The sequence below is a fragment of the Myotis lucifugus genome, unplaced genomic scaffold (assembly GCF_000147115.1).
Source record: "Myotis lucifugus unplaced genomic scaffold, Myoluc2.0 scaffold_694, whole genome shotgun sequence".
NCBI classification, from domain to species: Eukaryota; Metazoa; Chordata; class Mammalia; order Chiroptera; family Vespertilionidae; genus Myotis; species Myotis lucifugus.
In genome coordinates, this window is record NW_005871742.1 from 62,635 (window position 1) to 89,038 (window position 26,404).

The window sequence follows — 26,404 nt, forward strand, 5'->3', positions numbered from 1 at the left end:
TCCCACACTTCCCTTTTCCGGGTTCTCGCTTCTCCTCTGTGCATGCCCAGCTCTCCAGGGACGGGGGTGTGCTCCTCTCCGAGTCCCCTGGTGCCCCGTGCTGTGTCTTCTGCACATGAACTCTGTCCATCTGGCCTGGCTCGGCGCCTCCTCCAGGGGATGGGACGGCCAGCTGCGCTGATTTTCACACAGTTCTCCAGAACTGCCTCCGGTCGCTGCACCCATGACAATCGCCCTCCTTGTAGGTGACACACAAAGCCACGGGCAAAGTGATGGTCATGAAGGAGCTGATTCGGTGTGACGAGGAGACCCAGAAGACCTTTCTGACTGAGGTAAGAAGAGGGCGTGGAGTTAGGAGTTTGGTGTCACTGTTGGAAGAGGGAGGAAGACCTTACGAGGTGCTCACAGATAATGGGGTGATGGACATGAAAGCACACCTCCTCCAGGGGATGTGCTACTAGATGCTATAATTACCACCTGAACACCCTGCTAAGGGAGCCTAGCGGGGCATTCCAGAGAACTGACACACTCCCGGAGCATCTCCATCGCCTCTCCCGGGTTGCTCCACTAATGCAGCTGGGTGCACCTGTGGTCCAGGTGCTGCCCTCCCACTCCCACACCCACCCCACCCCCCCTGCAATTCCTAAAAAGGCAGGATCCTGAGGGTAAGGCCCGTAGGGCCCTCCCCATCCACGTGGGCGTATTCCTCCCCATCACACACCAGAGGAGGTAGGAGATGCAGGTAACACTGGTCGTGCTGACCGCCTGGAGGCAAGGGGTGAGGAAGACACAGTGGGAAGTAACTGCCCGCCCTTCTTGGCCTCCCCACCCCCAGGTGAAGGTGATGCGCAGCCTGGACCACCCCAACGTGCTCAAGTTCATCGGGGTGCTATACAAGGACAAGAAGCTGAACCTGCTGACAGAGTACATTGAGGGGGGCACGTTGAAGGACTTTGTGCGCAGCGTGGTGAGTGTGCCATCTCCGTTGTCCCCAGGAGCTTGGTGGGTTGTCAGTGGGACACCTTTGTCACTACGACCCTGAAGCCATGCTAGCCAGAGAGACTCACTGCTTTACCTGCAAAGGGCCACGATGGGTGGGACTGGGCACAGGCAGAGACCATGTTGGGGCCCACTCATGGTCCAGGGACCAACAGCCTCTGATGGACATTCCCCCATCCTGCAGGACCCGTTGCCCTGGCAGCAGAAGGTCAGGTTTGCCAAAGGCATCGCCTCTGGAATGGTGAGTCTTGGCACTAACCTTGCCAGCAGGTTGGCAGGGGAAGAGGGGGGCGGCAGTTGGGGGAGATGCAAGGATTGCGGGCAGGCATTGGAAGGCAGCTCGTGTGGGCTGGGCAGCTAGTGCTGAGCTGCTCTCTGTGCCAGGGGAATTGACCCCCGATGGCTGTTCTCAGCTCACAACCCTGCTCTCAAAGAATCCAAATCTTCAAGGGCAAACAGGACACAGGCAAGGCGAACTGGAGAAGCAAACTAGCACAAAATGGCCTGGCCTTGCAGGCACTGGGTGTCCGGGTTCTGAGGGCCTCTGGAGCCTGCAGAGAACCTCGCTGCCTAGGAAATCTGAGGAGGGGGAATGCGTTCGAGTTGAGCCCTGAAGGATGGGCCAGAACTGGATGAAAGTTCCTCTGGGCAGAGGAGCCCCAGGCTGAGGAGGAGGAAGCAACCTGTGTTCCTAGGAAAGAATGATTCCAACGATGGCAGTAACTGACCGTTGCTGAGTGCTTTCTGTCCGCCAGGCAGGAGCTGAGGGACTAGCATGCATGTGTGTGTCTATTCCTCACGGCAACCCTGGTTTCTATATGAGACACTGAGGCCACAAAGGGACAGAACCGGAAGCTTGGGGGAGTCAGTCCTGAGATTTTAACCACTGCTCTTCATGTGGGTCCATGAAGACCATATTAGTCTTGGGGTACATTAAGGCCCCTGTATCTTAAGCTAAAGAGTCAGGCTTTATGTAGGAAGACAGAAAGACAGGTGTAAAAGATTTTTTTTTTTTAGTATGTTTTTATTTAATTCAGCGAGAGGAAGGGAGAGGGAGATAGAGTCAGAAACATCAATGCTGAGAGAGAATCACTGATGGGCTGCCTTCTGCATGCCCCCTACTGGGGATCGAGCCCGCAACCCAGGCATGTGCCTTGACCAGGATTCGAACCATGATCTCCTGGTTCATGGGTCAAAGCTCAACCACTGAGCCACACTGGCCGGGCTAAAAGATTTTTAAGCAAGCAAGCTTTGTGGCCAGAGCTCTTCTTTTTTTTGCAGAGGAGTCTGGTGTGGTCAGAAAGTTGGGGTAGGATTGGGAGAACTCGGCGCAGGGACACCTGGGTCGGGGGCTAATGAAACATTTCAGGTTTCTGAATTTTAGGGGCTGGGGCGGACAGGAGATTGGGAGGCAGAGTGGAGTCTGAATGGAGAGAGGGGTTGGCAGTGAGGGAATAGCTGAAGGGAGAAAGAAGAGTTGGGTTGGTTAGAAGAATGTTGGTGTCATTTAGCTGACGTTTGGGGGGTGGCAGTAATGGTTGGGAGACATGTTTGGGAAGAGCTAGGGTAGGTGCCTGCCTGGAGGGGGAAATAGCAAACAGGCCTGTTTGGAAACATTTGGTTGGGAAGAAAGAGAGGTTACGGTGCAGACAGAGAGCAAGGAGGGTGCTGAGTCTCGGGGAAGGGGAATGTCAGGAATACAGGGCCCGCTGGCTCAGGAGGAGGTCGCTGATTCCCCGCTCACAGGCAGGAAGGATCCAGGGTAGCTGAAACCAGTCATTGGGATGAGGGAGCCAGGGCTGCTTACTTCAGAGGTCCCGGATCTGCGTAAATGGGTAAAGGAGATGGGGACATGCAAGAGCCAGGGCCCGGGACGGTTGGAGATTTCAGGAGACAGCAGGGAGAGCTTAGAGCAGCCACTGGGTTCGGGCCGCCGAACTAAGGATGGGCAGGAGGCGGCAGCAGGGACAGAGGAAGCCCAGGCGGCCTTTGGCTTTCTGTTGGTGTTGGGACAGGGGAGTGACGGCAGGGGGCCTGGGCTCTGGAGTCCAGGTTAGGTTCTGAAGGTGGGTGGGGTTGGCCTGGACGAAGGGCCAGTTCAATGGCCCAAATCCGGAGTCAGCGAGTGCTTGGTTTCCTGGCCATCAGCCTCAGCTCCGACTCTGTTTCAGGCCTATCTGCACTCCATGTGCATCATCCACCGGGACCTGAACTCACACAACTGCCTCATCAAGTTGGTATGTCTTGCTGTTCTGGGTCTCCCCGGGGCCAGCCCTCCCGGCTTCCTGGTCGCAAAAGAATTGACTGTCCTTCTTCGCCTAGGGCTCCTGTCTTGCCCTTCCGGCTGCCTGCAGTGCCCTTCTCTGTCTTCTGAGCTCTCAGACACTTGCAGATACAGCTCCAGCCTTTGAAATCCTTTGGTTGGAAGGGTTTCTGTGCAGACAGCCCCATCATGTTCCTGGTTTTGCCCCCTGATGGTCCTGTAAAGCAGCTCACGGTGGACCCCGTTTTACAGCTCTGGCGCCTGAGGCCACAGAGCTAGTGCATTTGTAGTGACCGGGTTGGGGGCCTGCATTCCTCCCGCTGGCGGGTCAGCTCTGATTGTTATAATGTTATTCCTCCTGTTGACTTGCAATCTGGCTTCCTGGGTGCCCACTAACTGTCCCTGGCTTCACCTTCTGGACCCAAACAATCTTAATCCCTTTTCCACATGACTACTCCATAGCTATTTATTTATTTTTTAATCCTCACCCAAGGACATGTTTTTCATTGATTCTACAAAGAGAGGAAGGAGAAGGAGAGAGAGAAACATCGATCAGCAGCCTCCCATATGTGGCCCCACCAGGGATCCAACCCAAAACCTGGGTATGTGCCCTGATCGGGAATCAAACCCGAGACGAGACCCTGCAGTGCATGGGACAACGCTCTAACCAACTGAGCCACACCAGCCAGGGCCCCCAGAGCTATTTGAAGAGCTTTTCTCCCCAAGTCCCCAGCTGACTGCCTCCACCTTATCTTTTTTCTGTCTTATCCTGATTCTAGCCATGGCCTAAATCTTGGTGGGTGTGACTCAGTTGGTTGAGTGTCGTCCCATGCACCAAATGTCACCTGTTAGATTCCCAGTCAGTAACATGCCTGGGTTGCAGCTCGATCCCCAGTAAGGGGCGTGCAGGAGGCAATCAATGGATGTTTCTCTCTCTCTCTCCCTCTCTCCCCTTCTCCCTTTATTTTTCCCTAAATTCAATAAAAACATGTTTAAAAAATACTTTGGGGGACAAGGCAGGATGGGGGACAAACAAAACGAAAGAAATCCCCTGCCCTGCCTCTGAGTCCCACTCTCTAGTTCTCAGAGCCTTCTCCCTCCAGGCTCCAGGGGCTCTGCTGTGAGCACCCCCAGGTCTCGGGAATCTGCTGTGTGGAGATACCAGACTGTTAGCAAACAAAATGCTGAGCCTTGTCTGTCAGTGAGGACTTCAGCTGGGACTCACTCTCCTTTGCTGCCCATCTTTTCTCTCCTTCTCAATGACTCCTCTTAGAAATGTCCCCACCAAGTCCTGACCTGGCCCTTGTCCCACCAGGACAAGACCGTGGTGGTGGCAGACTTTGGGCTGTCACGGCTCATCGTAGAGGAGAGGAAAAAGCCCCCAGTGGAGAAGGCCACCAGCAAGAAGCGTACGCTGCGCAAAAATGACCGCAAGAAGCGCTACACGGTGGTGGGGAACCCCTACTGGATGGCCCCTGAGATGCTGAATGGTGAGTATGGGTGCCCTGAGGGGCCATGCCTCCCGAGGGGCATGGGGGGCCACTTCTCACAGCAGAGCCCTGGGAGCTCCCGGGGAGGCCTGTGAAGGGTAAGGCCAAGTTCCCGGAGCTGAAGGCTGCATTTCTATCCCTCGCCAGACAGACGGGGCCTCGTAAACTCCTTCCTCCCTGAGCGCAGGCCCACGACTAGTCAGTGTCCCCTCTGAGGTTTAGGGTGAGGTCTGGCTGAGGCTTTTGTGCCCCAAGGGTAGGTGAGGGCTCAGGCTACCTACTGCCTGATTCAGCCTCCTTCTCTCTCTGTGCTGAGAACTGAAGTGTGGCGCCCTCTTGTGGATAATGCTCACACCAGCCAGAGGTGCTGGCTGAGAGTGTTGAAACCCACAGGGTTGTGAGGCCTCAGAAATGAATGGTCTGATACAACCCTTTTTGGAATCTGAGGCCCAGAGAAGCTCAGTGGTTTGCCCAGGAGCACACAGCTGGCTAACGGCAGAGTCCAGGTGAACCCAGGTCCCGCGCAGTGTCATCACGGGCAGTGTTGGTTTATAACATCCTTCCAAGGCAGCTCACCCAGGGCCGAGGAAAGGCGACTTCCAGGTGGTCCCAGTCCCGGGAAGCCTTCGGGGCGTCCCCACGGATCCTGTTCTAGTCCCGGTTCTCGGCTGTGGCCTGGCTTGGCCCGAGACTCGGTGCAGAGCAGGTAAGGGACCAAACCTAACAGCCCGCTCTCCTGTGTTCCCCAAGGAAAGAGCTACGACGAGACGGTGGATGTCTTCTCTTTCGGGATCGTTCTCTGCGAGGTGAGCTCCCGCACGTAGGCAAGGCCTGAGGCAGCAGGCCCAGCAGCTCTGCCCTGCCTCCGAACGGAGGCTCCTCCTCCGAAAGATGAGTAACTCGCCATAAAGTCAGCACGAGTGTAGGGTCATCTGGTTCATGACACGTCTCTCGCCACAGTCGGATTGCACTGGTCCCATAGGCGGGGGCAGGATTTTTTTCAGGTGAGAAAACAGTCTCAGAAAGGGAGAGTGGCTTGCCCTTCGTCACAGGGTCAGTAAGGGGCAGGCCAGGCGTGGAACTCCACTAGGAAAGGCAGATTGTTCATGTGGCCGCCTGTCTAGCCCGAGGCAACCTTTCCCCCTGCCCTCAGCCTGGAAGTGGAAGCAGCCACTCCAGGAAGTGCCAGCCCGTCCAGCACAGTGCTAGGCACTGGAGGGGACAGAGTGAGTCCTGGGGACAGTCCTGCCCTTAGGAGCTTAGTTCAGTCGATCTCGAAGCAGTCGGCCCAACACATACATTCAAGGGTTTCTGTAATTCCTACAAAGTGGTGAGTGATAGAGAGACAACGGACGATTGGAATAATGAAGAAATGTTCTTTTAAAAATTATTATTATTTTTTAAAAATTGATTCCAGAGAGGAAGGGAGAGGGAGAGAGAGATAGAAACATCAGTGATGAGAGAGAACCATTGACCGGCTGCCTCCTGCATGCCCCCTACTGGGGATAGAGCCTGAAATCCGGGCATGTGCCCTTGAACGGAATCGAACCCGGGACGCTTCAGTCCATAGCCCGACACTCTATCCACTGAGCCAAACCAGCTAGGGCAAAAATTGTTTTCTTTAATAGAGATCAATTGAGTATCTACTGTGTATAAAGCAGTAGGCTGGTGCCATAGGATTTCAGACCTGCATCAGACCCAGCCCCTCATTTCACAGAGCCTGAACTCTGGCAGGGGACACTGCAGGGCAGGGGGGATGTGTGGAAACTGCCCCTCCAGATTCGGAACACTGTGCTTCCACTGCAGTAAGACCTTCTAAACCCTCCTCAGTATTCAGACTCTCAGTCAGGAGACAAGTCTGGATCAACAAGACTTCGAGAGGCAGGGCTGGGGAGGGTGGCTCTTTAACCTCAGTTTTCTCTTCTTCTTCTGCCCGTGCTTCCTGTGCACGCGCCAGCATCCCTCTCCCCTACCATGGGCCGCACCCTCCATAGTCCCTGTCTGACCAGCCACCTTCTCGCCTGCAGATCATCGGGCAGGTGTATGCAGATCCTGACTGCCTGCCCCGCACACTGGACTATGGCCTCAACGTGAAGCTTTTCTGGGAGAAGTTTGTCCCCACAGACTGCCCCCCAGCCTTCTTCCCCCTGGCCACCATCTGCTGCAAACTGGAGCCCGAGAGCAGGTTGGTATCCGCCCCTCTGCCCCAGCCCACAAGGTCCTGGGAGACTTGCCCCCCTTTGGCTGTCCCCATGCCCTTCCCAGGCACAGGGGTGGCAGAAGCCTTGAGCTCAAGGATGTGACTGTCAACCACTGAAGGCACCAGACAGCTGACATACCAGGTGGGGGGTCGGGAGGATGAGAGCACAGTTGCAAGTGACCTGGGTGTAACAGAGACACAGCCATGAAAAGAATTGTAACAGAACTCACCCAACCTATACCTTTCTACCAGAATAAGTGTCTTCATGTCTCCATACTCCCCTGTCCATGTTCACACACACCACACACACATTTTTTATAGATTTATGATCTCAAATAGAGAAAAATTTTTTTTTATTTTACCCTGTATTTTCCTTGTTACTACTCAAGCTTCCTGTTTAGCATTTTTGTTAACTACATGAAGTTCTATTCTAGGAAACTCTGAACATATTGTAATATACATAATGTAGATGTTCAGGTTTTTCCAGTTTCTCTTTACAGTAGATATTACTACAGTGAGCATCTTCATGCATTTAGCTAATTTCTTCCTTGAAAGAAATCTTTTTAAAATTACCTTCATTTCCTCAAGTTATAACTTTCATTATTACCAAAGTTACCCCGGGAATTTTCAAGTTTGTGCATTAGAAACCTAGAATCTTTGTGCTTTTTTTCTGCTATCAAAAATCATGTTCCTTTTAAAAGACAGATTCACAGATTACCAAAATACCTAGCATGGAAATTATGTTTCTTCTATAATCTCCTAATTAATGTGTCCCTCAACACTCTCCTCACTCCCCAACTCCATCTCCCCAAGGTAACCAGTTAGCACATAATCTTTATTTTTTAAACTAGTGACCCAGTGCACAGATTCGTGCACATTGAAAGGAAATTAGTAGAAATATTTTAATATCGCTATCCGCCCTTTCTCTATAATAGAAGTGTCAGAGATGAAAGAAAATTAGTAAAATGTATATGAAAATAATATATAAATTGATTAATAAGTAAACAATAACAACATGATGTAACAACAACAACCCCGGGAGGTTGGCCTACCAGAGAGGGACCGAGGGAAGGCTCGAGGGCATGTCCAGACCGTCCCACCCAGTCCCCATCGGCCAGACCCCAGCAGCAAGCTAACCTACTGGTCAGAGTGTCTCCCCCCCCCACCCACCCCCCGGTGGTCAGTGCGCGTCATAGCAACTGGTCGAATGGTCAGACACTTAGCATATTAGGCTTTTATATATATAGATGATTTACAAAAGTCTGCTGTAGAGTCGGGATTGGCTGGTGGGGAGCTCTAAATCTTGTTCCTTCATGGGCCCAAAAACCACAGTCCTTTAGTATAATATACCAGAGTAAGAGCAGGAGGAAAGGATGTGAAACTATACAATATTTGTTTGGTAATACCCCTTCTCAGTCATTCTAAATGTCTGTCTTGCATTCAGAAATATTTACTGAGTGCCTGCCATGTGCTAGATTTGTCCTAAGCACGTGGTTACAGTGGTGAACAAAACAAAGGTGCCTCCCCTCCTGGAACTCACACTCCAGCAAGGAGAGATCAACTATACTGAATATCAGAAAGTGACAAAGGCTGTGAACAAAATGTCAAGGAGAGACAGTTGTTTGGGACACAAGTTGTCATTTTAAATATGGTGATCAGAGTAGGCTGAGAAGGTGACGAGATGTTTAAGTAAAGACATGGAGGAGGCGGGGGAGGAAGCCTGAGATGCCTCAGGGTCCCAGGGCACCTAAGCTGGTCCGCAGCACTAGGAGCCCACTATTTGCTTCCTCCTGGGGAGAGTTGCTGCGCCTATGAAATGCCCTTCCCAGGCAGATCCAATGGTGTGGAAACAGTCTGAGGACTGGAAAGGAACTTTGAAAAGGCACTTAAGTCCTGGACTGGGTAGCTCCGTTGGTTAGCAGCAGTCGCCAACCTTTCGGACCTCACAGACCACCAATGGTCCACAGACCACCGGTTGGTGACCGCTGAGTTAGAGCATTGACCCGATACGCCAGTGTTATAGGTCCCATCCCCAGTTGGGGCACATATAAGAGTCATCGGCATCTCTCTGCCTGTAACAGGAAGTCACCCATATGCATACCTCTCTCCCTCTCCCTGTCTCTCTCTCCCCTCTCTCCTTCTCTCTCTAAAATCGATGAATGGAATTTTTTTATAAAAAGGCACTTAGCTCTGGCCAGCGTGGCTCAGTGGTTGAGCATCGATCTATGAACCAGGAGATCACAGTTCGATTCCCGGTCAGGGCTCATGCCAGGTTGTGGGCTCGATCCCCAGTGTGTGGTGTGCAGGGGGCAGCCAATCAATGATTCTCTCTCATCACTGATGTTTCTCGCTCTCTCTCCCTCTCCCTTCCTCTCTGAAATCAATAAAAATATATTTTTAAAAATGAAAAGAAAATTTTTAAAGACACTTTTAGTCCAATCCCACCTTTAATGATTGCGTTTTCTCCAAGACATGGGAGGAGCTTTTTTTCTCCTGCACTTTCTGTTTCTCCGCTGTCCCTTAGAACCAAACCAGCCTTCTCACAGTGTTATCTCTAACCTTTACAGCAATCCTGTTTCCCATGGAGGCACAAAGGCAAGGGGCTTGCCCGAGGTCAGACAATTAGAAAGTGGTGAAGCCACAGGCCTGGGTGCTTTCCACACCACCCCATGGCCCTTCCCATGTTTCACCCGCCTCCAACCCCCTTGTCTTTCTAGACCGGCATTCTCAAAACTGGAGGACTCCTTTGAGGCCCTCTCCCTGTACCTGGGAGAGCTGGGCATCCCGCTGCCTGCAGAGCTGGAGGAGCTGGACCACACTGTGAGCGTGCAGTACGGCCTGATCCGGGACTCGCCCCCCTAGCCCTGGCCCAGCCCCCTGCTGTGGGCAGGGCCATCCCAGCTTCCTGTGGATCGGCAGCTTGTTTAGAAGCAGAACAAGCCATCCCTACTACCTCCCCAGGAGGCGAGCCGGGCGCAGCACCAGGGAAATGCCTCTCCACACGTTTTGGGGCCTGGTTACTGTCTGTACATCCAACACTCGCCTGAAAGCTGTGAAGAAGAAAAAAACAGGCTGGTCCTGGGCCAGGAAGAATCTGTTACTCGTGACCTCTCGGGAATTCCCTGGGATTCCAGGCTCTTGCTTACACTAATCAGCGTGATCTGGACCTGCCAGAGGATTCCAGGGTGAACCAGCCGCTGGGTCCAGCTGAGGACTGGAGCACTGGACTGGAGCACTTCAAGCGGCCGGTCAGTCGGTCAGTCGGTCAGGTGGATGAGAGCAAGACTGGGGGCCAGGCTGCAACCCAAGGATGTGAACTGACAGTGGTGCTACCCTCCTTTCACTCCATGTCCCGCCCTTCCCTGGGCAGGGTCGAGGCAACAGGTTGCGAAGAGGCCCTTACTTTGTGGTGGAACTGGCCAGGAATCCAGGGAAGGGCTGGTTTCTGTTCACCCGCCAGGCCACGTCAACGCAAGGGGGAGCTTTCGCCTCATGTTCTCACACTGCTCTGCCGGAGACTGGCTGAGAACTTGTGCATCGGCATCTCTGCCTGTGACAGGAAGTCACCCACCTGCAGGAAGAGGCTGGGGGCAGGAAAGAAAGAGGCTCTGCCCTCCGGAAAGCCCCTACCCTGGCTGCTGTCCCTCAGCCTGAGACAGGTTGCCTGGAGCTGGATGGATTCTGGAGGAGAGTATGGCTTGTCACAAGCCCAGTGTGTGAGGCTGGGGGAGTGGGAATCTCAGTGGCAGCCACTGCCCACCCTTCACCATGCCGAGGTCCAGGCACCACTTGGGTGGGAAAAGGAGGTGGCAGAGTCCCAGGGCTCAGATGCTGGGGAGACAGCTCCCTGAGCTGGGACGTCTGTCTCGGACTTCCCCTGCTGGCTAGCCCACCTCCCCAGCTCCTGGCTGCAGCCTCCTGAGCCACAGCCATGGTGCTGACCAGCCCTGGGGGCAGCCTCTACCCTTGGCTCCCAGAACTCCAGGGACTCACCACAAATAGACTTGTCTCCTCCTAAGTGTCTGTGAGCGAGCTTGCGCCATATTTAACACATTGGGAATGGGTTTGGGATATTACTGCGATGTGTGGTGGTTGTGTTGGGGGTGGGAGGGAGGAGGTGGGTGGGAGCGATTCAGGAGAGTGGTTGCTGTTAATACTATCCTGTTCTATGTGTTGGGTGATACGTGAAATACTGTTCATAGACCTGATGAGTTGTGGGATTAGATGTCATCTCTGGCTACGTGACACAGGCCGCACTTCTGTGTGGAGTGTGCTAGCTTGTGGGGTTGAGCCCTGGGCTCCCAGCAGCAGCAAGGTCCGCGCTGTGTGGCTGGCGGTGCCTCAGCTGCCCCCTGCAAGCGTGGGAGTGGTGGGCCCAAGTTGGGCCGTTGAGCAGACCAAATAAATTAAGCCGTTAACATAACCGACGACGCTGAGAGTAAAATGTGACTTGGGGTCTGGCTCAGGGAGATACACGTCGGGGGTCTGCTGGCCTGTCTGCCAGGAAGTGCAAGGCCTCCCCTGCTCCCTTCCAGAGGAAATGCTACTGGCCTGTCCAGGTCCGGGTCACGTGACTCCCCACAGCGGGGAGTTCTCACGCTCCCTAGTTCCCATCCCCTCCCCTAATGTAGACACCAACCTGCTCATCCCACCGGAGGCAGCCCAGTCCTTAAAGCAGGTCTGACTCCCACCTACCAGCTGAGTCGCTCCTTCGGGGCCCTACACGCCCGCCTTCTGCGCCCACTCCTAAAGCCTGGCTGTCCCAGCGTCCTCTCCACAGGACCGGGTGCCCCTTGCTGATAGAACTGTCCAGTGTCTGGCCATGGGCAGAGATCACGGGGTGTTCTAGAGGCTGAGAAACCATTACTCCAAGTCCAACAGAAACTCCCATTGGTAGCTGTTCCTGGGGCCCCAGGAGTCACCCCCACGGGGACGTTCTCAGCTCAGAGCGGTTCCTGGCAGCCTAAGGACTCATCCCCCTCTGCACACCCATCCCTCCTGTGGTTCCTACAGCACCACCTCCACTGCCGGTTCCCAGCCCCAGCCAAGGGCGGCCTGGACGTTGAACTACCTCCACCTCGGAAAGAATGCCAGGGGGCAGAGGATCTGCAGGGACCAGCCGCCCACTGAGATGCCCGCACACTCATCTTTACGGCAGCTTCACCCTGGAAGATTCCTGGGGGTGACTGCGGTCACCAACCGTCCTACGGTGGCCACCTCCCAGGGACAGGCCCGGGCCACACAGGTGTTGACAAGGTAACCAAACGTTCCTCAACTCATGGGAGGAGTATTCCCGACACCCCACAGACTTGGTAATGTGCAGTCCTTTCTTTTTTTAAAAAATTTATTTATACAAGTAAAATGCAGAGCAATTTCCTGCGCTTTATATGCAAGTGTCAGAATGAGGTATATAAAACATGTACACAGAGAAATGTTTTCATAGAAAAGTAGAAACCAGTGATGTTCTCTTCAGCATCACTGAACCCCAAAGGACCCCCTGAGGCCTGGGTTCCCTCAGCAAACCACCCCCAGGAACAACCACCTGCTAGAGAGAATGGGCCCCACAAATGCCCCTTCGCTCTCCACGAGGGGCAGTGGAAGGGCCCTGGGGCAGGAAGCTCTGTGGCATTGCTAAGGCCTCCAAATGCGACGTCAGGACTGGGAGGCCCTGGCGTGCCGCTGGCACAGTGTAGCACAGTGGGTGGGGAAATGTCCTCTCCTCTGGCCCATGCCGGTCACTTTATGACTTTGGGTGTCCCTTTCGCCCTCTGGGCTTGGGGAACCCTAGGGTCTTGTCCAATGGTTTTATGACTGTTTTACAAGTTAGGGGTCGTGACCTCGCTCCATTCTCAGAGGCAGCTCACAAGGCCCCGCAGTATAATTCCCACAGGTAAGCTGTTGTCTTAACCCCACAAAAGGAAGAGGTCACTATCCACCTTGGACAGAGACTGTCTGGGGGGCACCAGGCCCACCTCAGGTCCTGTGTGGCCTGAGGCATCCTTCACCCTCTTCCTAAGCGAAATGTTCAGTGCAGTCCTTCCTGTCCTTTTTTAAAAAAATATGGAACGCTTCACGAGTTTGCTTGTCATCCTTGTGCAGGGGCCATGCTAAATCTTCTCTGTATCGTTCCAATTTTAGAATATGTGCTGCCGAAGCGAGCACCTTCCTTTCAAAACAGGAAGTCACTGGGCCTAGCCTGGCCCACTACTGTCAAGGCATGTCACTGCCAGCAAGTTGGGGCACACCTAGTACCCCCAGCCTGGATCCCATTCTCAACCCATACTTTTGATTATTGTACAAACTCATTTCTGGTTCTCAGTGGTCAGTAGGGAGTTCCATCCCAAATACTGTTTAAACTAAATACAGTTTTGTAAATGTTGCCTCTCAAACTGCTTGGCCTGAACTATGAATAACAGCGTGCGCCACTCAAGCCCGCAGAGAACAAACGGAAAGGTGGAGACTGAGGCCACGCTAGATCATAAAGCTCAGAGGAACCCAGGGGAGCTCCCTGTCCGTCCCTGATTCAGTTCCAGGACACAGGCAGTGTTGCAAGCCCTTGTCAGCAGCACTGCTGTGGCAGCTGCCACTGTCCCCATCCACGGACAAAACCCTGCTCCAGGGGTTGGAGAAAGAGCATTGGTAGCAACCTACCCAACTTCGCCCTCAGTCGACAGTGCAACCCGCGTCTGTCTTAGGGTTCACCAAAAACCAAAAGGGAAAAAAAAAGTGGGGGGAGGGTTTTAACCACAACAAAAAGTGTAGATCTTCCCAGCTGTAGGAGGGTAGGCCATCCTGCACCAGTGTTGGCACGGGGCTCCTGCCCATTGTGGGGGGCTCAGGCCCCAGGAGTGCCTGCCTGGCCCATAAGGGGGGCATCACCCTCCTGAAGGTCGACTGGAGTCTGACTGGCGTGGACCACAACGGTCTTCTCATCCACGATCTCACAGGTGGCGTTGGTGAAGGCGGACAAGGGCAGCGTGATTGGCTGCATCTCCCGCTCATACATTTTCTGATCATACTGCTCTTTCAGGCCCTTCGCCCTGGCAAGAAAAGAGGGACGCGTTCAAGTTGTGTCTCTTGTATGGCTTTGCTCATTCGATAGGCCCAGGCAGGGCAGGTGCTAGCTGCAGTCACAGCAACCCAGTGGCTGACGTACTAGATTTCTCTCTCTTTTTAAATATATATATTTTTATTGACTTCAGACAGGAAGGGAGAGGGGGGAGAGAGAGAGAATGATGAGAGAGAATCATCAATCGGCTGCCTACTTTACGACCCCTACTGGGGATCAAGCCCCCAACCCGGGCATGTGCCCTGACCCGGAATCCAACCCAGGACCCTTTAGTCCGCAGGCCAACACTCTATCCACTGAGCCAAACTGGCTAGGGCCAGCCTTCCTTATTAAGAAGACATGCAATAAATGTTGGCTGCTACTGTAATTGTTTAACCTGATGGGTGCTCTGTTTACATTTAAAACTTATGATGCTCTTGGGGTGGGTAGGTATGGTGTGTGTGGAGGAGGGATATATCCCCATTTCACAGTCAAGAAACCGAGGTGCAGAGTAGCAACATCTATACTCAACAGCTCTTTCCAAAAACAGTCTTTTCTCTGATTCTGGGGAAAGCTTGCCTTTAGCCCAGGTGTGGTTTCCTGCCGTATAGTCTGTACTGTACTCAGTGTACTTTTGCAGAGGAAAGGGAGGAGGGGGTCTTGTGGTTAGTAACAGGGAGTCTGGTGACCCGTGCCTTGCCCTGAGTTTACTGTGCCTTGCCCTGAGTTGACCGTACCTTGCCCTGAGTTTACCGGAAGGTAAATTCTAGGCCTCAGGGAAATCACATGACAGTCTGAAGGAGTGAACCTGCAAGAAAGGCCTGACCCCCTCACCGGCATGAGAACCCAGCTCAAGATGAATAACGTTTAGCCCCGGCCTGTTTGGCTCAGTGGATAAAGCATCCGCCTGGGGGACTGTAGGGTCGTGGGTTCGACTCCAGTACCTTGGAAAAATGTTTAGCCAGTTCACCTGGAGGCCTGGAAACGGTCACAAGATTGGAGGAGAGTCCACTGCGGCCAGTGGCTGGGGAAGGAGGGCTACACTCCGCCATGGTTTGATTCTGCCCACAAATTGTAGGTCAGGGCCACCGCACCATTCCATCTAACGCTCTGAAATGAACAAGCCAACCGTCCCGCCGGCACATCCCAAGGGCAACAACCTTAGACTGGCAATCAGGAGAATCCTCTCACTCGGGCCAGTACTTCCCCTCTCTGTACCTCTGCTTCCTGAATCACAGCAAACCAGAGAAGGAAGAAGGCTTGGCTTGGAGGGCACTAGTAAGAGTGCCCACATTTTACAGAAAAGAAAAACAGTTTATGACCACAGAGCTAAGCCGTCACGTGCCTCAGTCACATGCCTTAGCCACAGCAATGCTCTGGGGCAGGAAATTGAAGCACCTTGCCCACAGTCACACAGATAGCGAGTTCGAGGCAGTGCTAAGAGTTGGCCTCACCAAATGCTAGGGGTGTGATCTCAGGCAAGGTACACCTCCTCTCTTGTCCCAATTTCCTAATCTGTAAAAGGGGGGGGGGGAGATAATAACAGCATTTGCCTCATAAAGGTGATGGTGAGAATGGAGTTACAGCCTGTAAACTGCTTGAAGCAATGTCTGGCATCTGCTATTTCCTATTGTTGCTTTTGTTGTTATTACGAACACTTCCTTTTTTCATCTGTAAATGAGCAGACTGACTATGTATCACCTCTAAGGACACCTGAGATTTATTTAATGCTGGGTGATCCACTGGGGCTACGGGCTCAGACATGGCCCTGGCCGCTGGGAAATGCAGGCTACCATGCCACTTCCCTTACAGAAAGCCTCCTCAGACCCTGGAGAGAAATATTACACTCGGGGCTGAGGTCCCCTGATTTTTGCCCAAGAATGGCAAATAATTTCCCCAAAGTCAGACAGTTCTGTAGAAAGGAACGCAACTCGGCCTTATCATCATGCACCTGTGACGGACTTCGATAGCCTTTCCACGTGATCGCTCAAACAAGCATTCCTCCTCCTGTGTCCCAGCCACAGGTCACGTCCCCGAGTTCCCCAGGTAGCCTCTTTGGCTCCCTATGCTATGAGGAGTGAGCAAACAGGCTCTCTGTCCTCCAACTCACTTTCTTCCTCCTGTCCTAGAGGAGATCCTTATGGCTCAGGAAATTCAGGACCCAGTGGCAAAAGTGGTGGCTGGGGAGCTCTTTAGTAGCAGAGTTTTCTAGCTCCCAGAAAGAGTGCAATCTCTGGATCCCTGCAGTGAGTGTCGGACTTGATTTCTGCAATGCCACTCACACCCACACCAGACACACCGGATTACACATCGGGGAATTGGGTGTCAGAAAAGCTGGGCTTCAATCCATGTTCTGCCACTCCCAGGCAGAGTGACCCTGGGTGAGTCACTTCACCTCTCTGACAAAGGTTTCCTCGTCGGTAAAATGGGGAATGAGAACTCCTACCTCACAAGGCTTTGGGGTGAGGAATAAAGGCATCAAAGGAAGGGGTTTGTGTACAAGGTCACCTGGTAAAGACTAGAACCAAGTGTCTACTAGACATCTTGAGCTGGTTTCCCCTTTTTCCACACCTCCCTTTCTTTTTCTTTTTTTGTTACTCCTCACCCAAGGATATTTTTCCATTGTTTTTTAGAGAGAGTGGAAGGGAGAGACAGAGACAGAGAAGCATCGATGTGAGAGACACATGTCTCCTTCACACGTGCCCCTACCAGGGACAGGGGTCCAGCCTGCAACCGAGGTACATGCCCTTGACCGGAATCGAACCTGTGACCCTTCAGGCCAAAGGCCCACGCTCTTTCCACTGAGCCAAACAGGCTAGGGCCTCACTTTTTTGGGGGGTAAGAATGCCATAAAGGAATCTGATTCGACTTTGTGTACCTTTCTTCCCTCCTCTGAGGGACGCCCAGAAGAGAAGCTACTGACCTCTTGTAGGTGTATCCAAAGATGATGCCAACTCCGATGGCAATGATGATCACTATCATGCCCATGCCCAGCACATTGCCTGCCAAGGAAAGGACACAAGTCTGCATTAGCCATGCCCTGGACAATACGCAAATATTCCTTCATGAATCCCATATAAGGACAGGGGTGGAGCAGTCATACCCAGGATCCCCAAGTCCTTCTCCTTGGAGTTCGCCCGGACCCCCTGCACGATCCCAATCACGGGCTGCACAGTTGCGGCCTGGCTCCGGACGGACAGGGAATTGGCAGGAGCAAACAGCTGCCCCTCATCTCCACTTGGCACTGCAAACGCCTCCTCCGTTTCTGTCTTGGAGGTTGGCAGGTCCTGGGACACAGTTTCTGGAGGAGAAGTGGAAAAACAACTCTCATCAGAGGGTGGTCAGAGTGAACACCTCAGCCGAACCTTCCGTCGCGTGTGCTGGGGGAGCTGAGGGATCCAGCTCAGAATGACCCGCACACACTGACACCAAACTCCCCTTTGGGCAAGGCCAGGCCTGCGAGGGCCACACCATCGCTGGGACAAGGCCAGTGTGAGGGCAAGGCCCTAAGAAAGGGCCTCTCCCGCCTCCCACGTCTTCATTTGTCCTCAGTGGTTCTCAACCTGTGGGTCGCGACCCCTTGGGCGGTCGAACGACCATTTCACAGGGTTCGCCTAAGACCATCCTGCATATCAGATATTTACATGACGATTTATCACAGTAGCAACATGACAGTTATGAAGTAGCAACGAAAATAATTTTATGGTTGGGTCACAACAGGAGGAACTGTATTTAAAGGACCAGAAGGTTGAGAACCACTGGTCCAAATCCTTGCCATCTTCCAACACCCAGCTCCATTGCCATCCTCTGCAAGCGTCACCCCCGACTCCCCTGGGCAGCTCCCATTTATGGAGCCCACGCTGTGTGTGCGCCAATCCCCAGGTTGCATCTTTACACGTATCCATTGGAGCCTAGAAAACTGTCTGGCTGCCTCGGGAGCAACACGCCTGCGCCCTGGAATCTAAGAACCTGGGATTCAAATCTGAACGCTGCCATTCACTGCCTCCCTAAGTCACTTCTCTGATCCGGCCCCCTCCTTCCCCCCAATAACTTCTTCCCGTGGAGGGGGGTTGTGAGCAGAAGATAACACACAGCAGGGAAACCACAAACTTGTTCAGTCAAGGCTGAACGGATCGCTAAGGGCGCCGGACCGGGACCGCCGGGCTGGGCCTCGCCCCCTTCCGTTGTTTACAAGGCGCTCCCGGAAGCTGAGCTCACTCGGGGCGGCGGCAGCCAATGGGCTTTGCGCCCCGCGGCCTGGAGACAGTCCTGACCAATCAGAGGGCGTGGGGCCAGCGGGAGCGGCCGCTCCTCCACAGCGCCGGGCACGGGGGTCCCGAGTGGGTACCTGGGCAGCGCAGGTCCTCGCAGGGCCGCTTCTCGGGGGCGCCCGTCTCGCCGCTGACGTAACACCAGGGCCCGCGCGGGTCCCGGTCCGGGTTGCGGCAGTAGCTGTGGTTGCCGGCGCCTGAGAGGGGAGCCGTCATGGCCGGGGCTGGGGCTGAGGCCCGGGGCCTGGGCTGGGGACTGGGGGCCGGGGGCCCGGACGGAGGCCGCCGCCCGCCCGGGGCGGACACTCACCCGCCTCGGGGGCAGAGGCCAGGCGGCTGTGCGCATCCAGCCAGTTGAGGCAGCGGAGGCCCGGCGCCGGGGAGGACTGGTCCGCCCGGTACAGCTGGCCGCTGTCCGACAAGCAGCCTGTGAGGAAGAGGAGCCCCCTCAGACACTGGAGCTGGGGAGCTGGGGTGCCCTGGGCTGCGAGACCCTGGGCCCGTGGAAAACCGCGCCGGGGCTGCATGAAGCTCTCGCTTTTTTTTTTTTTTAAAGCCGGAAATTTTTTTTTTTAAGCCGGAAAGCACTACACACGTGCCGAGGGGCGCGGAGAAGGCCTGGCTGGGGGTGTCGGTGCGGTGGGCAGCCGGGCCTGAAACTCATCCCCGTGTGGTCGTTCCACGTTACATAAACTCTGGTGGTGTCTTCTCCGCGGCTCTGGCCATCCTGCCCTAGGGACACCCCCTCCTGGGAGAAGGCTGCAAATGCCTGGACCCGGGCGGGCGGGCACCAGGGGAGCCTCGTACGCTGCCTGGAGGTAACTCCGAGCTCCCACTGCTCGCAGCAGGAGAGCCCCAGGAAGAGGCTGGGGAAGGAGGGCTTGTGCTCTGGCCACACCATCCCTGCAAAGCCTCTGGGAAAAAAAACAGGCCTCGGGGAGTAGGGGGAGAGGAATCCCCCCACCCCACCCCCAGTTCCATCCACTTATGAGCCACAGGCAAGAAAAAGGAAAGAGAAAGTAGCCACTTGCCTTTGTTCTTAATGGCAAAGATGGAGCTGCAAGCCCCCTGGCCAGGAAAAGAAGGGCGGGGGGAGCTTTCGTGGGATAACAGAATCTGGCTAAAAGCTTCCTTTCCTGTCCTCTGTGAGGCCTGGGAAACAGGGGGCTTGCCCCTCCCTGCTTCACTTAGTTGCTGCAGGAAGGAAAGATTGTCATCTTACCTCCAGATGCATAGGCTTCTGCGAGGAGCAGGTTGCTGAGGAGGAGTGTTTGCAGCCAGGCCAACAGCATCCTCACCGCCTTCATCTTGCAGGTGATTGACCAGTTGGGGTCCCCTTGGTGGCAGTTGAAGCCTCGCGGTCCCAGCCTTGCAGCCAGACCTGCCCTTGTTATGCTCTTCTGGTAAACAGCCTCTCTTTAGAACTGGGAGCTTCCCAGCTCGCTTGCTGCAGGGAGGTGTTTTTATTTTCGCTGAAAGGCGTCCCCTGGCGCCCCCTGGCGCCCTATGCCATGCAAGATCACTAACCCTGAGCCAAAAGAGGAAGGAGCTCGGCCAAGGGAAGAGGGGCAGAGAAACCCAGCCTGTGCTCCGCAGGGAATCCGTCTGAGACCTGCATTGGCTGCATCCGCAGGGCTCTTCACCTCTCCTGTTTCCCTCTGTGAGGGTATAGCAAGAGCAATTCTGCCAGGAGGCGTTATGGGGGGCGGGGGGGGGGGGAGGTCTGGGAGTTTAGTCACCCAGGCAGAACAACTTAGGGAGGACATGCTAGCTTCAACCAAGAGGGACTCAACACCACAGAGAGGGCACAAATAACAGTATCCAGGTAGAAGTAACTCTTTATACCCCTTCATACATATATATATATATATATATATATATATATATATAATTGATTTCAGAGAGAAAGGGAGAAGGAGATAGAAATGTCTATGACGAGAGAGAATCATTGATCAGCTGCCTCCTGCACAACCCCTACCGGGGATCAAGCCCACAACCCGGGCATGTGCCCTGACCGCGAATTGAACCCAGGACTTCTTGGTCCATGGGACAATGCTCAATCCACTGAGCCACACCAGCCGAGCTGTACTCCTTGTAAAAGAAAAAGGGCCTTTGTGGGTTACACATGTTTACAAACACTGACTTTAAACAACAAAAAAAAGTGTATCTTTGTCAGGTTCAGATCAGTCATATTCCTTGGATTTTGGGGTGTTATATATAGTAGGAAGGGTCTTTTTAGTTGAAACTAAAGGAAGAGGCCGGGGAAGGGGGGCTGTGCTCTGGCCACACCATCCATGCAAAGCCTCTGAAAAGAAGACTTAGGGAGTAGGGGAGATGAATCCCCAGTTCCATCCACGCATGAGCCACAGACAAGGGAAGGGAAAGAGAAAGTGGTTACTTGCCTTTGTTCTTTTTTTAAAAAATCCTATATAATAAAAGGCTAATATGCAAATTGTCCCCTTGGAAGTTCGACCGCTCACTATGATGTGCGCTGACCATCAGGGGGCAGCGTGGAATGAAGGAAGGCCCTGGCTGGCAGCAGGAAGGCCCTGATCAGCCCTGATCGCCAGCCAGGCCTAGGGACCCTACCTGTGCACAAATTTTGTGCACCAGGCTTCTAATATATATATATATTTCAGAGAGGAAGGAGAGAGAGAGAAAAACATCAATGATGAGAGGAAATCATTGATTGACTGCCTCCCCTTACTGGGGATCATGCCCTCAACCTGGGCATGTGCCCTAGATCAGAATCGAACTCAGGACCCTTCAATCCACAGGCCAATGCTCTATCCACTGAGCCAAACCAGCTAGGGCCTTGCCTTTGTTCTTAATGGCAAAGATGGAGCTGCATAATATCTCTATGTTATGCAAATATTGAGGCATTTGCACAGCTATACTTAGTAGTCTGTCCTTCTAGTCCTGAATTCATATAGAGGAAGTTAAATGTTTTCTCTCCCCCTTCCCCCACCCTGTGGGAAATCCATTTTTTTTTTAAATATATTTTATTGATTTTTTACAGAGAGGAAGGGAGAGAGATAGAGAGTTAGAAACATCGATGAGAGAGAAACATCGACCAGCTGCCTCCTGCACATCTCCTATTGGGGATGTGCCCGCAACCCAGGTACATGCCCTTGACCGGAATCGAACCCGGGACCTTTCAGTCCGCAGGCTGACGCTCTATCCACTGAGCCAAACCGGTTTCGGCAATGTGGGAAATCCATTTGCAGTGATTTATGTCCATCATTAAACCTCCCCACATCCTTATGACTTAGCCTTTTGGGTAGGACAGTGGTTCCCAATGTGAGGCACATCCCCCATGCGGGGGGGGGGGGGGCAATTTGATTTTTTAAAAATATATTTTATTGATTTTTTACAGAGAGGAAGGGAGAGAGATAGAGAGTTAGAAACATCGATGAGAGAGAAACATCGACCAGTTGCCTCCTGCACATCTCCTACTGGGGATGTGCCCGCAACCCAGGTACATGCCCTTGACCGGAATCGAACCTGGGACCCTTCAGTCCACAGGCCGACGCTCTATTCACTGAGCCAAACCTGTTTCGGCTGCAATTTGATTTTTAAGGGGGGCAATTTGAGAATGAGTTATTAGCAGTGAATTTTTTGCATTTCCCATGGTTCTAGGGGGCTCACATATAGTATATAAACATATATTGTGACATATTTATGCATTTCAGTTCTCTATTATATGTTTTGAAACTTTATTTGCTATTTTTTAATATCACTTCATATTATTATTTTTTTAAACAATTTCTTGGTGATTTCCTCCTCAGTAGTTCAACTGTCTTTTCATCCTTTTATTTTTCTCTTTCATAGATACCATGTTCTTCGGAGGCTTGTTAAGAAGTGGAGCTGACTAGGGGACGAGCAATGGATTTGGCCTCACTCACTGGTTTTGGCATAAGGCAAGACATGCGTGTAGAAACGCCCAGCAAACAGTTCGATATGGGACTAATGGTGGACCAACTGGACAGAAAATCAACGTAAGACTGGAGTGAGTGCAGTGGAGTTAAGGAGGTCCTAGAATAAAGGCAGGCTGGCAAGAAGGCATAAGAGAGCTTTGGGTCTAGCCTTAGCATTCATGAATATAATGAGTGTGTGAACTCCACGAAGCCTGATGCGGGTGGGGTGGGGAATAACCTCAGATCCAGACTTCGTAGCTTAACAAGAGCATGTGCAGTAAACGGGGGAGTTCAGAGATGAAGCCCAGGAGTGCCAAGCTGTCAGGAAAAGGGGACAGGATGCTAGGCCCAGTCTAGGCGGTCACATGGCATGAGGGGCTCTGTGGGTTAACTTCAGGGAATGCAGTCCTTTTGCCCTAAGCTTTGCTCTGTCTCCAAAATGTAAAAAAAAAACGCTCATCTGTGTATCTTAGGTATGCCAAGCCCTGGTTGTGGTGTTTGTTGTGAGTTACTTTGATCATACACAATTGTAGTTAACATGAGTATTTATGTAAGCAATATGTAAATCAGACGTTTATCTATTAAATATATCCTGGTGGGGGGGAAACAAGGTAGCTGGGAAAATGCCTCTAGCCCATCTTTAAAATCATGGTATTTCGTTCTACTCTTACAGTTTATGCTGTCAGGCAGCCAACAGTTACTCAGCCTTTCTGGACCTGACTACCTTCTGTGTCAGGGACTGCTTTTCCTTTTACCATCATCCCAGTTCCCTACTGGCCATCGCTCCCATTCTGCTCTGTTGTGTGGATTACTCCCTTCAAAACTTTCTTCACCCATCTTTTCCCATGGCTTGTTTCAGCCCATTTCCTCTTAAGAGATATACTTTAGCCCTAGCTGGTTTGGCTCAGCTGGTTTGGCTGCGGGTTTGGACCCGCAGACTGAAGGGTGCCGGGTTCGATTCCATTCAAGGGCATGTATCTTGGTTGCAGGCTCGATCCCTGGCCCTGGTCGGGATGCATGCAGGAGGCAACCAAGCGGTGTGTCTCTCACATTGATGTTTCTCTCTGTGTCTCTCCCCCCTCTTCTTCCATTCTCTCTTTAAAAAAGCAATGGAAAAATATCCTCAGGTGAGGATTAACAAAGAGAGAGAGAGAGAGACCCTTTAAAGAATCTGTATGTCAGGAAGTACTAATGGATTTTATAATATACTTCTGTCTCATAGTCAAATGGAGAGAGAAGAAAAAAAGAATTCAAAACAAGATCATAGAGTAATTGTGGCTGAAAGGAAATGTAAGGACAAGAGAAATCGACATCACTATGAGGCCCAGCCCTAAGTTCTGATCACTGCCCTTCTCGCCCTCTGTGAAGACCAGACAACAGAAGTGAGCAGTGTTACGGGTGGTATCATAAATGGACTCAGATTGACCCCAGCATGGGCAGACCCGCAGTTCAATAATAGAAGATTAAGTACCAGCTTCAAATACTTAAGTGTGTTCTCTGAGTTCCCGATGATGCTATTTTCTACCTGGAGATTTCTTCTACATTTACTTTGATGGCTCAGTTGGAAGTCCGCCATCACTGCTAAGTGTTCTTGAGTTTTATGCAGTATTGGCAGCAGCATCCTTAGTATCCTGACGTTAAAAATAAGAAATCCCCGCCTTGTTGCGGCCAGGCTGCTGCCGCCCAGGCAATGGTGGAATATTTCTACTTTCTAGGATCTTGTCCTCTCCCACACTGAGTGGCCTAACCTTTTATCACCTTCAAGAGTCATCTGGCGTGTGAGAAAGCCTCCCATTCCTAGAGTGGCTCTGCCATCAGCCGGTAACATGCTTTTGCTCTGAGTTTCTAATCTCTTGGACATAGTAGGAAAACCTGCTCCAATAAACATGAAATTGTTAATATATCTAAAGCACATGGAAGAGTACCTCACACATGTTAAGAACATGTTAAGAACTTCTGCTATGATCTATAATAATAAAAACATAATATGCTAATTAGACCAGATGTCCTTTCAGACGACCTTCCGGACGAAGCCGGCTGTAAGGGAAGCCCGCCAGAAGCTAGCGCCTAACTAAGCCTCTACGTTTTCTTTTGTTATGCTGGTTAAGCAAACCCAAATTATCTGGAAATAGGCTTGATAATATTTGGTGTCTTCTCAATTTTGCGAGCATTGTCAGCTCAAAGAACCTTAAAAAGGTCAAAGTGTTGTCACTTTAGTATTTTTACTTTCTAGAGCTTTCACTTCCCTTTTCTGGATTCCTGAGGGATTGAGCCTACAACGTGGGTCCACGCCCTTGACCAGGATCAAACCCGAGACCCTTCAGTTCGCAGGCAGACGCTATGCCCTGAGCCAAACCGGCGAGGGCAATGTATCTTAAATGAGGAGAAAATTACCTGAGCCTTTTGAGAAGTAGTAGCTTTTATCCTTGACCCTTTTGTCTAGCTCAGTGATGGGGAACCTATGACACGCGTGTCAGAGGTGACACGCGAACTCATTTTTTTGGTTGATTTTTCTTTGTTAAATGGCATTTAAATATATAAAATAAATATCAAAAATATAAGTCTTTGTTTTACTATGGTTGCAAATATCAAAAAATTTCTATATGTGACACGGCACCAGAGTTACGTTAGGGTTTTTCAAAATGCTGACACGCCGAGCTCAAAAGGTTCGCCATCACTGGTAGCTAAACAATCTGAAAATTTCTGGCTCCCCCTGCTGGTCCCTCCTGGGCAGTTGCATGTACTAGTAGGTGCATCTGGGGACATGTGATTGGAGCCAGAGCCAAGTTCTGCCAGGGGAAATTAGAACATTGTTGTGGAATACCCTAGCCGGTCCGGGCAGGCCCGAGGAGGAAGAGAACAGCTTGTGGAGAACAGTTCTGGGAAGTGCAGCGTTCTGTGCAAGGGGCAGGGTGTAAGGTGGCCCACTGCCAACTCAAGTCAGGAGGGCAGGGTCGGTGCCTGCAGCACCGAAAGACTATCTCATGACCACATGGGCCCACAATGAGCTAGTCATTATGTGGGGATCAGACCCTATATTGATCACAGAGATGGACATCGTCTCCCTTAAGACAAAGCAGCCTGGGCTCAAACCTGGTCCCCATGCACACAGAGGGGGAGATACAGTTTTATTTTTTTTTATTTTTTTTTTAAATATTTTATTGATTTTTTACAGAGAAGAAGGGAGAGGGATAGAGAGCCAGAAACATCGATGAGAGAGATCCATCAGCTGCCTCCTGCACGCCCCCCAGTGGGGATGTGCCCGCAACCAAGGTACATGCCCTTGACCGGAATCGAACCTGGGACCCCTGAGTCCGCAGGCCGACGCTCTATCCACTGAGCCAAACCGGTTGGGCGGGAGATACAGTTTTATTTTGGCCTCCGTGAAAGTTGAGGCAAGGGGGATGGTGAAGGTGGATGGGAGTGTCCCCAGGGTTCATGGTCCTATGTGATGTACACGATCCCACCTCCCAGCTCTTAAGACCAGTAACAACGCTGTGGATCCCTGGGCGGATGTTCTGATAGGGCCTCCTCCCTCCACCTTCTGTAAATGCAATAAGTTCCCTATATCTGCCCACCCCCTCGATCCATTTCCAGTTGTTTATATGTATTTGTCTTTTCCACAACACAACTTTCCAGTAAATGGGCTGAGGCACGATGGATCTTACCAGGCTCTAGTCAGCTGCAGGCATCTTTTTAAAGGAGGTTAAAGATGGTAAGATACTAAGGGCAGATCCCCTCCCCTTCTCTCAAACCCCATCCCCCAAGCGCCAGTGTATTTCCACTTAAAGTTGAACGTGGAGAATAGGCTTGTGTTCTCCTTCAGGACAGAGATAAGCATGTGACTTTCCCCAGTACACAAGGAAGGGAGCCCACTCCAGAACCCCCGGGTATGAAAATTGCCATTGGACTTGGGCAGGTGTAACTATGCCATGGTCATTACAAAGAAATATTCAGAAGGAATTCATTTCTGTAGTGGGCGTTGGGGATGTGGCTGGCAGTGGGCAAAGTCCTACATTCTAATAGGAGAAAGCAAACCATAAACAAATAAATATATAATATGTTAGGGCCCGGCCAGCATGGCTCAGTGGTTGAGTATCGACCTGTGAGCCAAGAGGTCCCGGTTCAGTTCCCGGTCAGGGCACATGCCCAGGTTGCGGGCTCACTCCCTAGTGGGGGACGTACAGGAGGCAGCCGATTGATGCTTCTCTCTCAT

The 26,404-nt window shown here is 52.2% G+C and overlaps 2 protein-coding genes, 1 long non-coding RNA gene and 1 other non-coding gene across 7 annotated transcripts in view; 2 read left to right on the forward strand and 2 right to left on the reverse strand.

Moving 5' to 3' along the window:
• The window catches only part of LIMK2 (LIM domain kinase 2), a 53,180-nt gene extending 43,014 nt beyond the window's left edge, over positions 1–10,166 (forward strand). For 2 of the 4 annotated variants that reach the window (XM_006105534.3, XM_006105535.3), the window contains 8 exons: positions 246–332; positions 836–967; positions 1,184–1,240; positions 3,171–3,236; positions 4,578–4,752; positions 5,503–5,558; positions 6,780–6,937; positions 9,670–10,166. In XM_006105534.3, coding sequence (XP_006105596.1) covers positions 246–332; positions 836–967; positions 1,184–1,240; positions 3,171–3,236; positions 4,578–4,752; positions 5,503–5,558; positions 6,780–6,937; positions 9,670–9,814 — 876 coding nt within the window. In that variant the 3' untranslated portion in view covers positions 9,815–10,166. The remainder of the gene's footprint in view (positions 1–245; positions 333–835; positions 968–1,183; positions 1,241–3,170; positions 3,237–4,577; positions 4,753–5,502; positions 5,559–6,779; positions 6,938–9,669) is intronic. The other 2 variants (XM_023746560.1, XM_014447679.2) reach the window with 2 other exon arrangements.
• Positions 10,167–10,182: 16 nt separating this feature from the next.
• Positions 10,183–26,404, forward strand: part of LOC102438890 — a 32,186-nt gene continuing 15,964 nt past the window's right edge. Inside the window, exons 1-2 of the long non-coding RNA XR_002826909.1 lie at positions 10,183–12,208; positions 22,103–22,269. This is a non-coding gene — a long non-coding RNA (uncharacterized LOC102438890). The remainder of the gene's footprint in view (positions 12,209–22,102; positions 22,270–26,404) is intronic.
• On the reverse strand, positions 12,279–19,727 carry PIK3IP1 (phosphoinositide-3-kinase interacting protein 1). The gene is made up of 6 exons (XM_006105540.3): positions 19,494–19,727; positions 18,582–18,698; positions 18,349–18,468; positions 17,104–17,301; positions 16,924–17,002; positions 12,279–13,992 (listed from the first exon to the last, which is right to left on the reverse strand). Exons 1-6 carry the CDS (start codon positions 19,576–19,578, stop codon positions 13,788–13,790), a joined length of 804 nt encoding a protein of 267 aa, XP_006105602.1. The 5' UTR covers positions 19,579–19,727; the 3' UTR covers positions 12,279–13,787.
• On the reverse strand, positions 13,007–13,114 carry LOC111823808. Its single transcript, XR_002826910.1, has one exon. It is a non-coding gene; the product is annotated as a U6 spliceosomal RNA (small nuclear RNA).

Coding starts and splice junctions, on each gene's coding strand:
- PIK3IP1 (XM_006105540.3), bottom strand. CDS start 19,578: ATGAAGGCGGTGAGGATGCTGTTGGCCTGGCTGCAAACACTCCTCCTC. Junction 18,699..19,493: donor AGAAGCCTATGCATCTGGAG/GTAAGATGACAA, acceptor TCTTCCTCACAG/GCTGCTTGTCGGACAGCGGC. Junction 17,302..18,348: donor CGAGGACCTGCGCTGCCCAG/GTACCCACTCGG, acceptor CTTCTCCTCCAG/AAACTGTGTCCCAGGACCTG.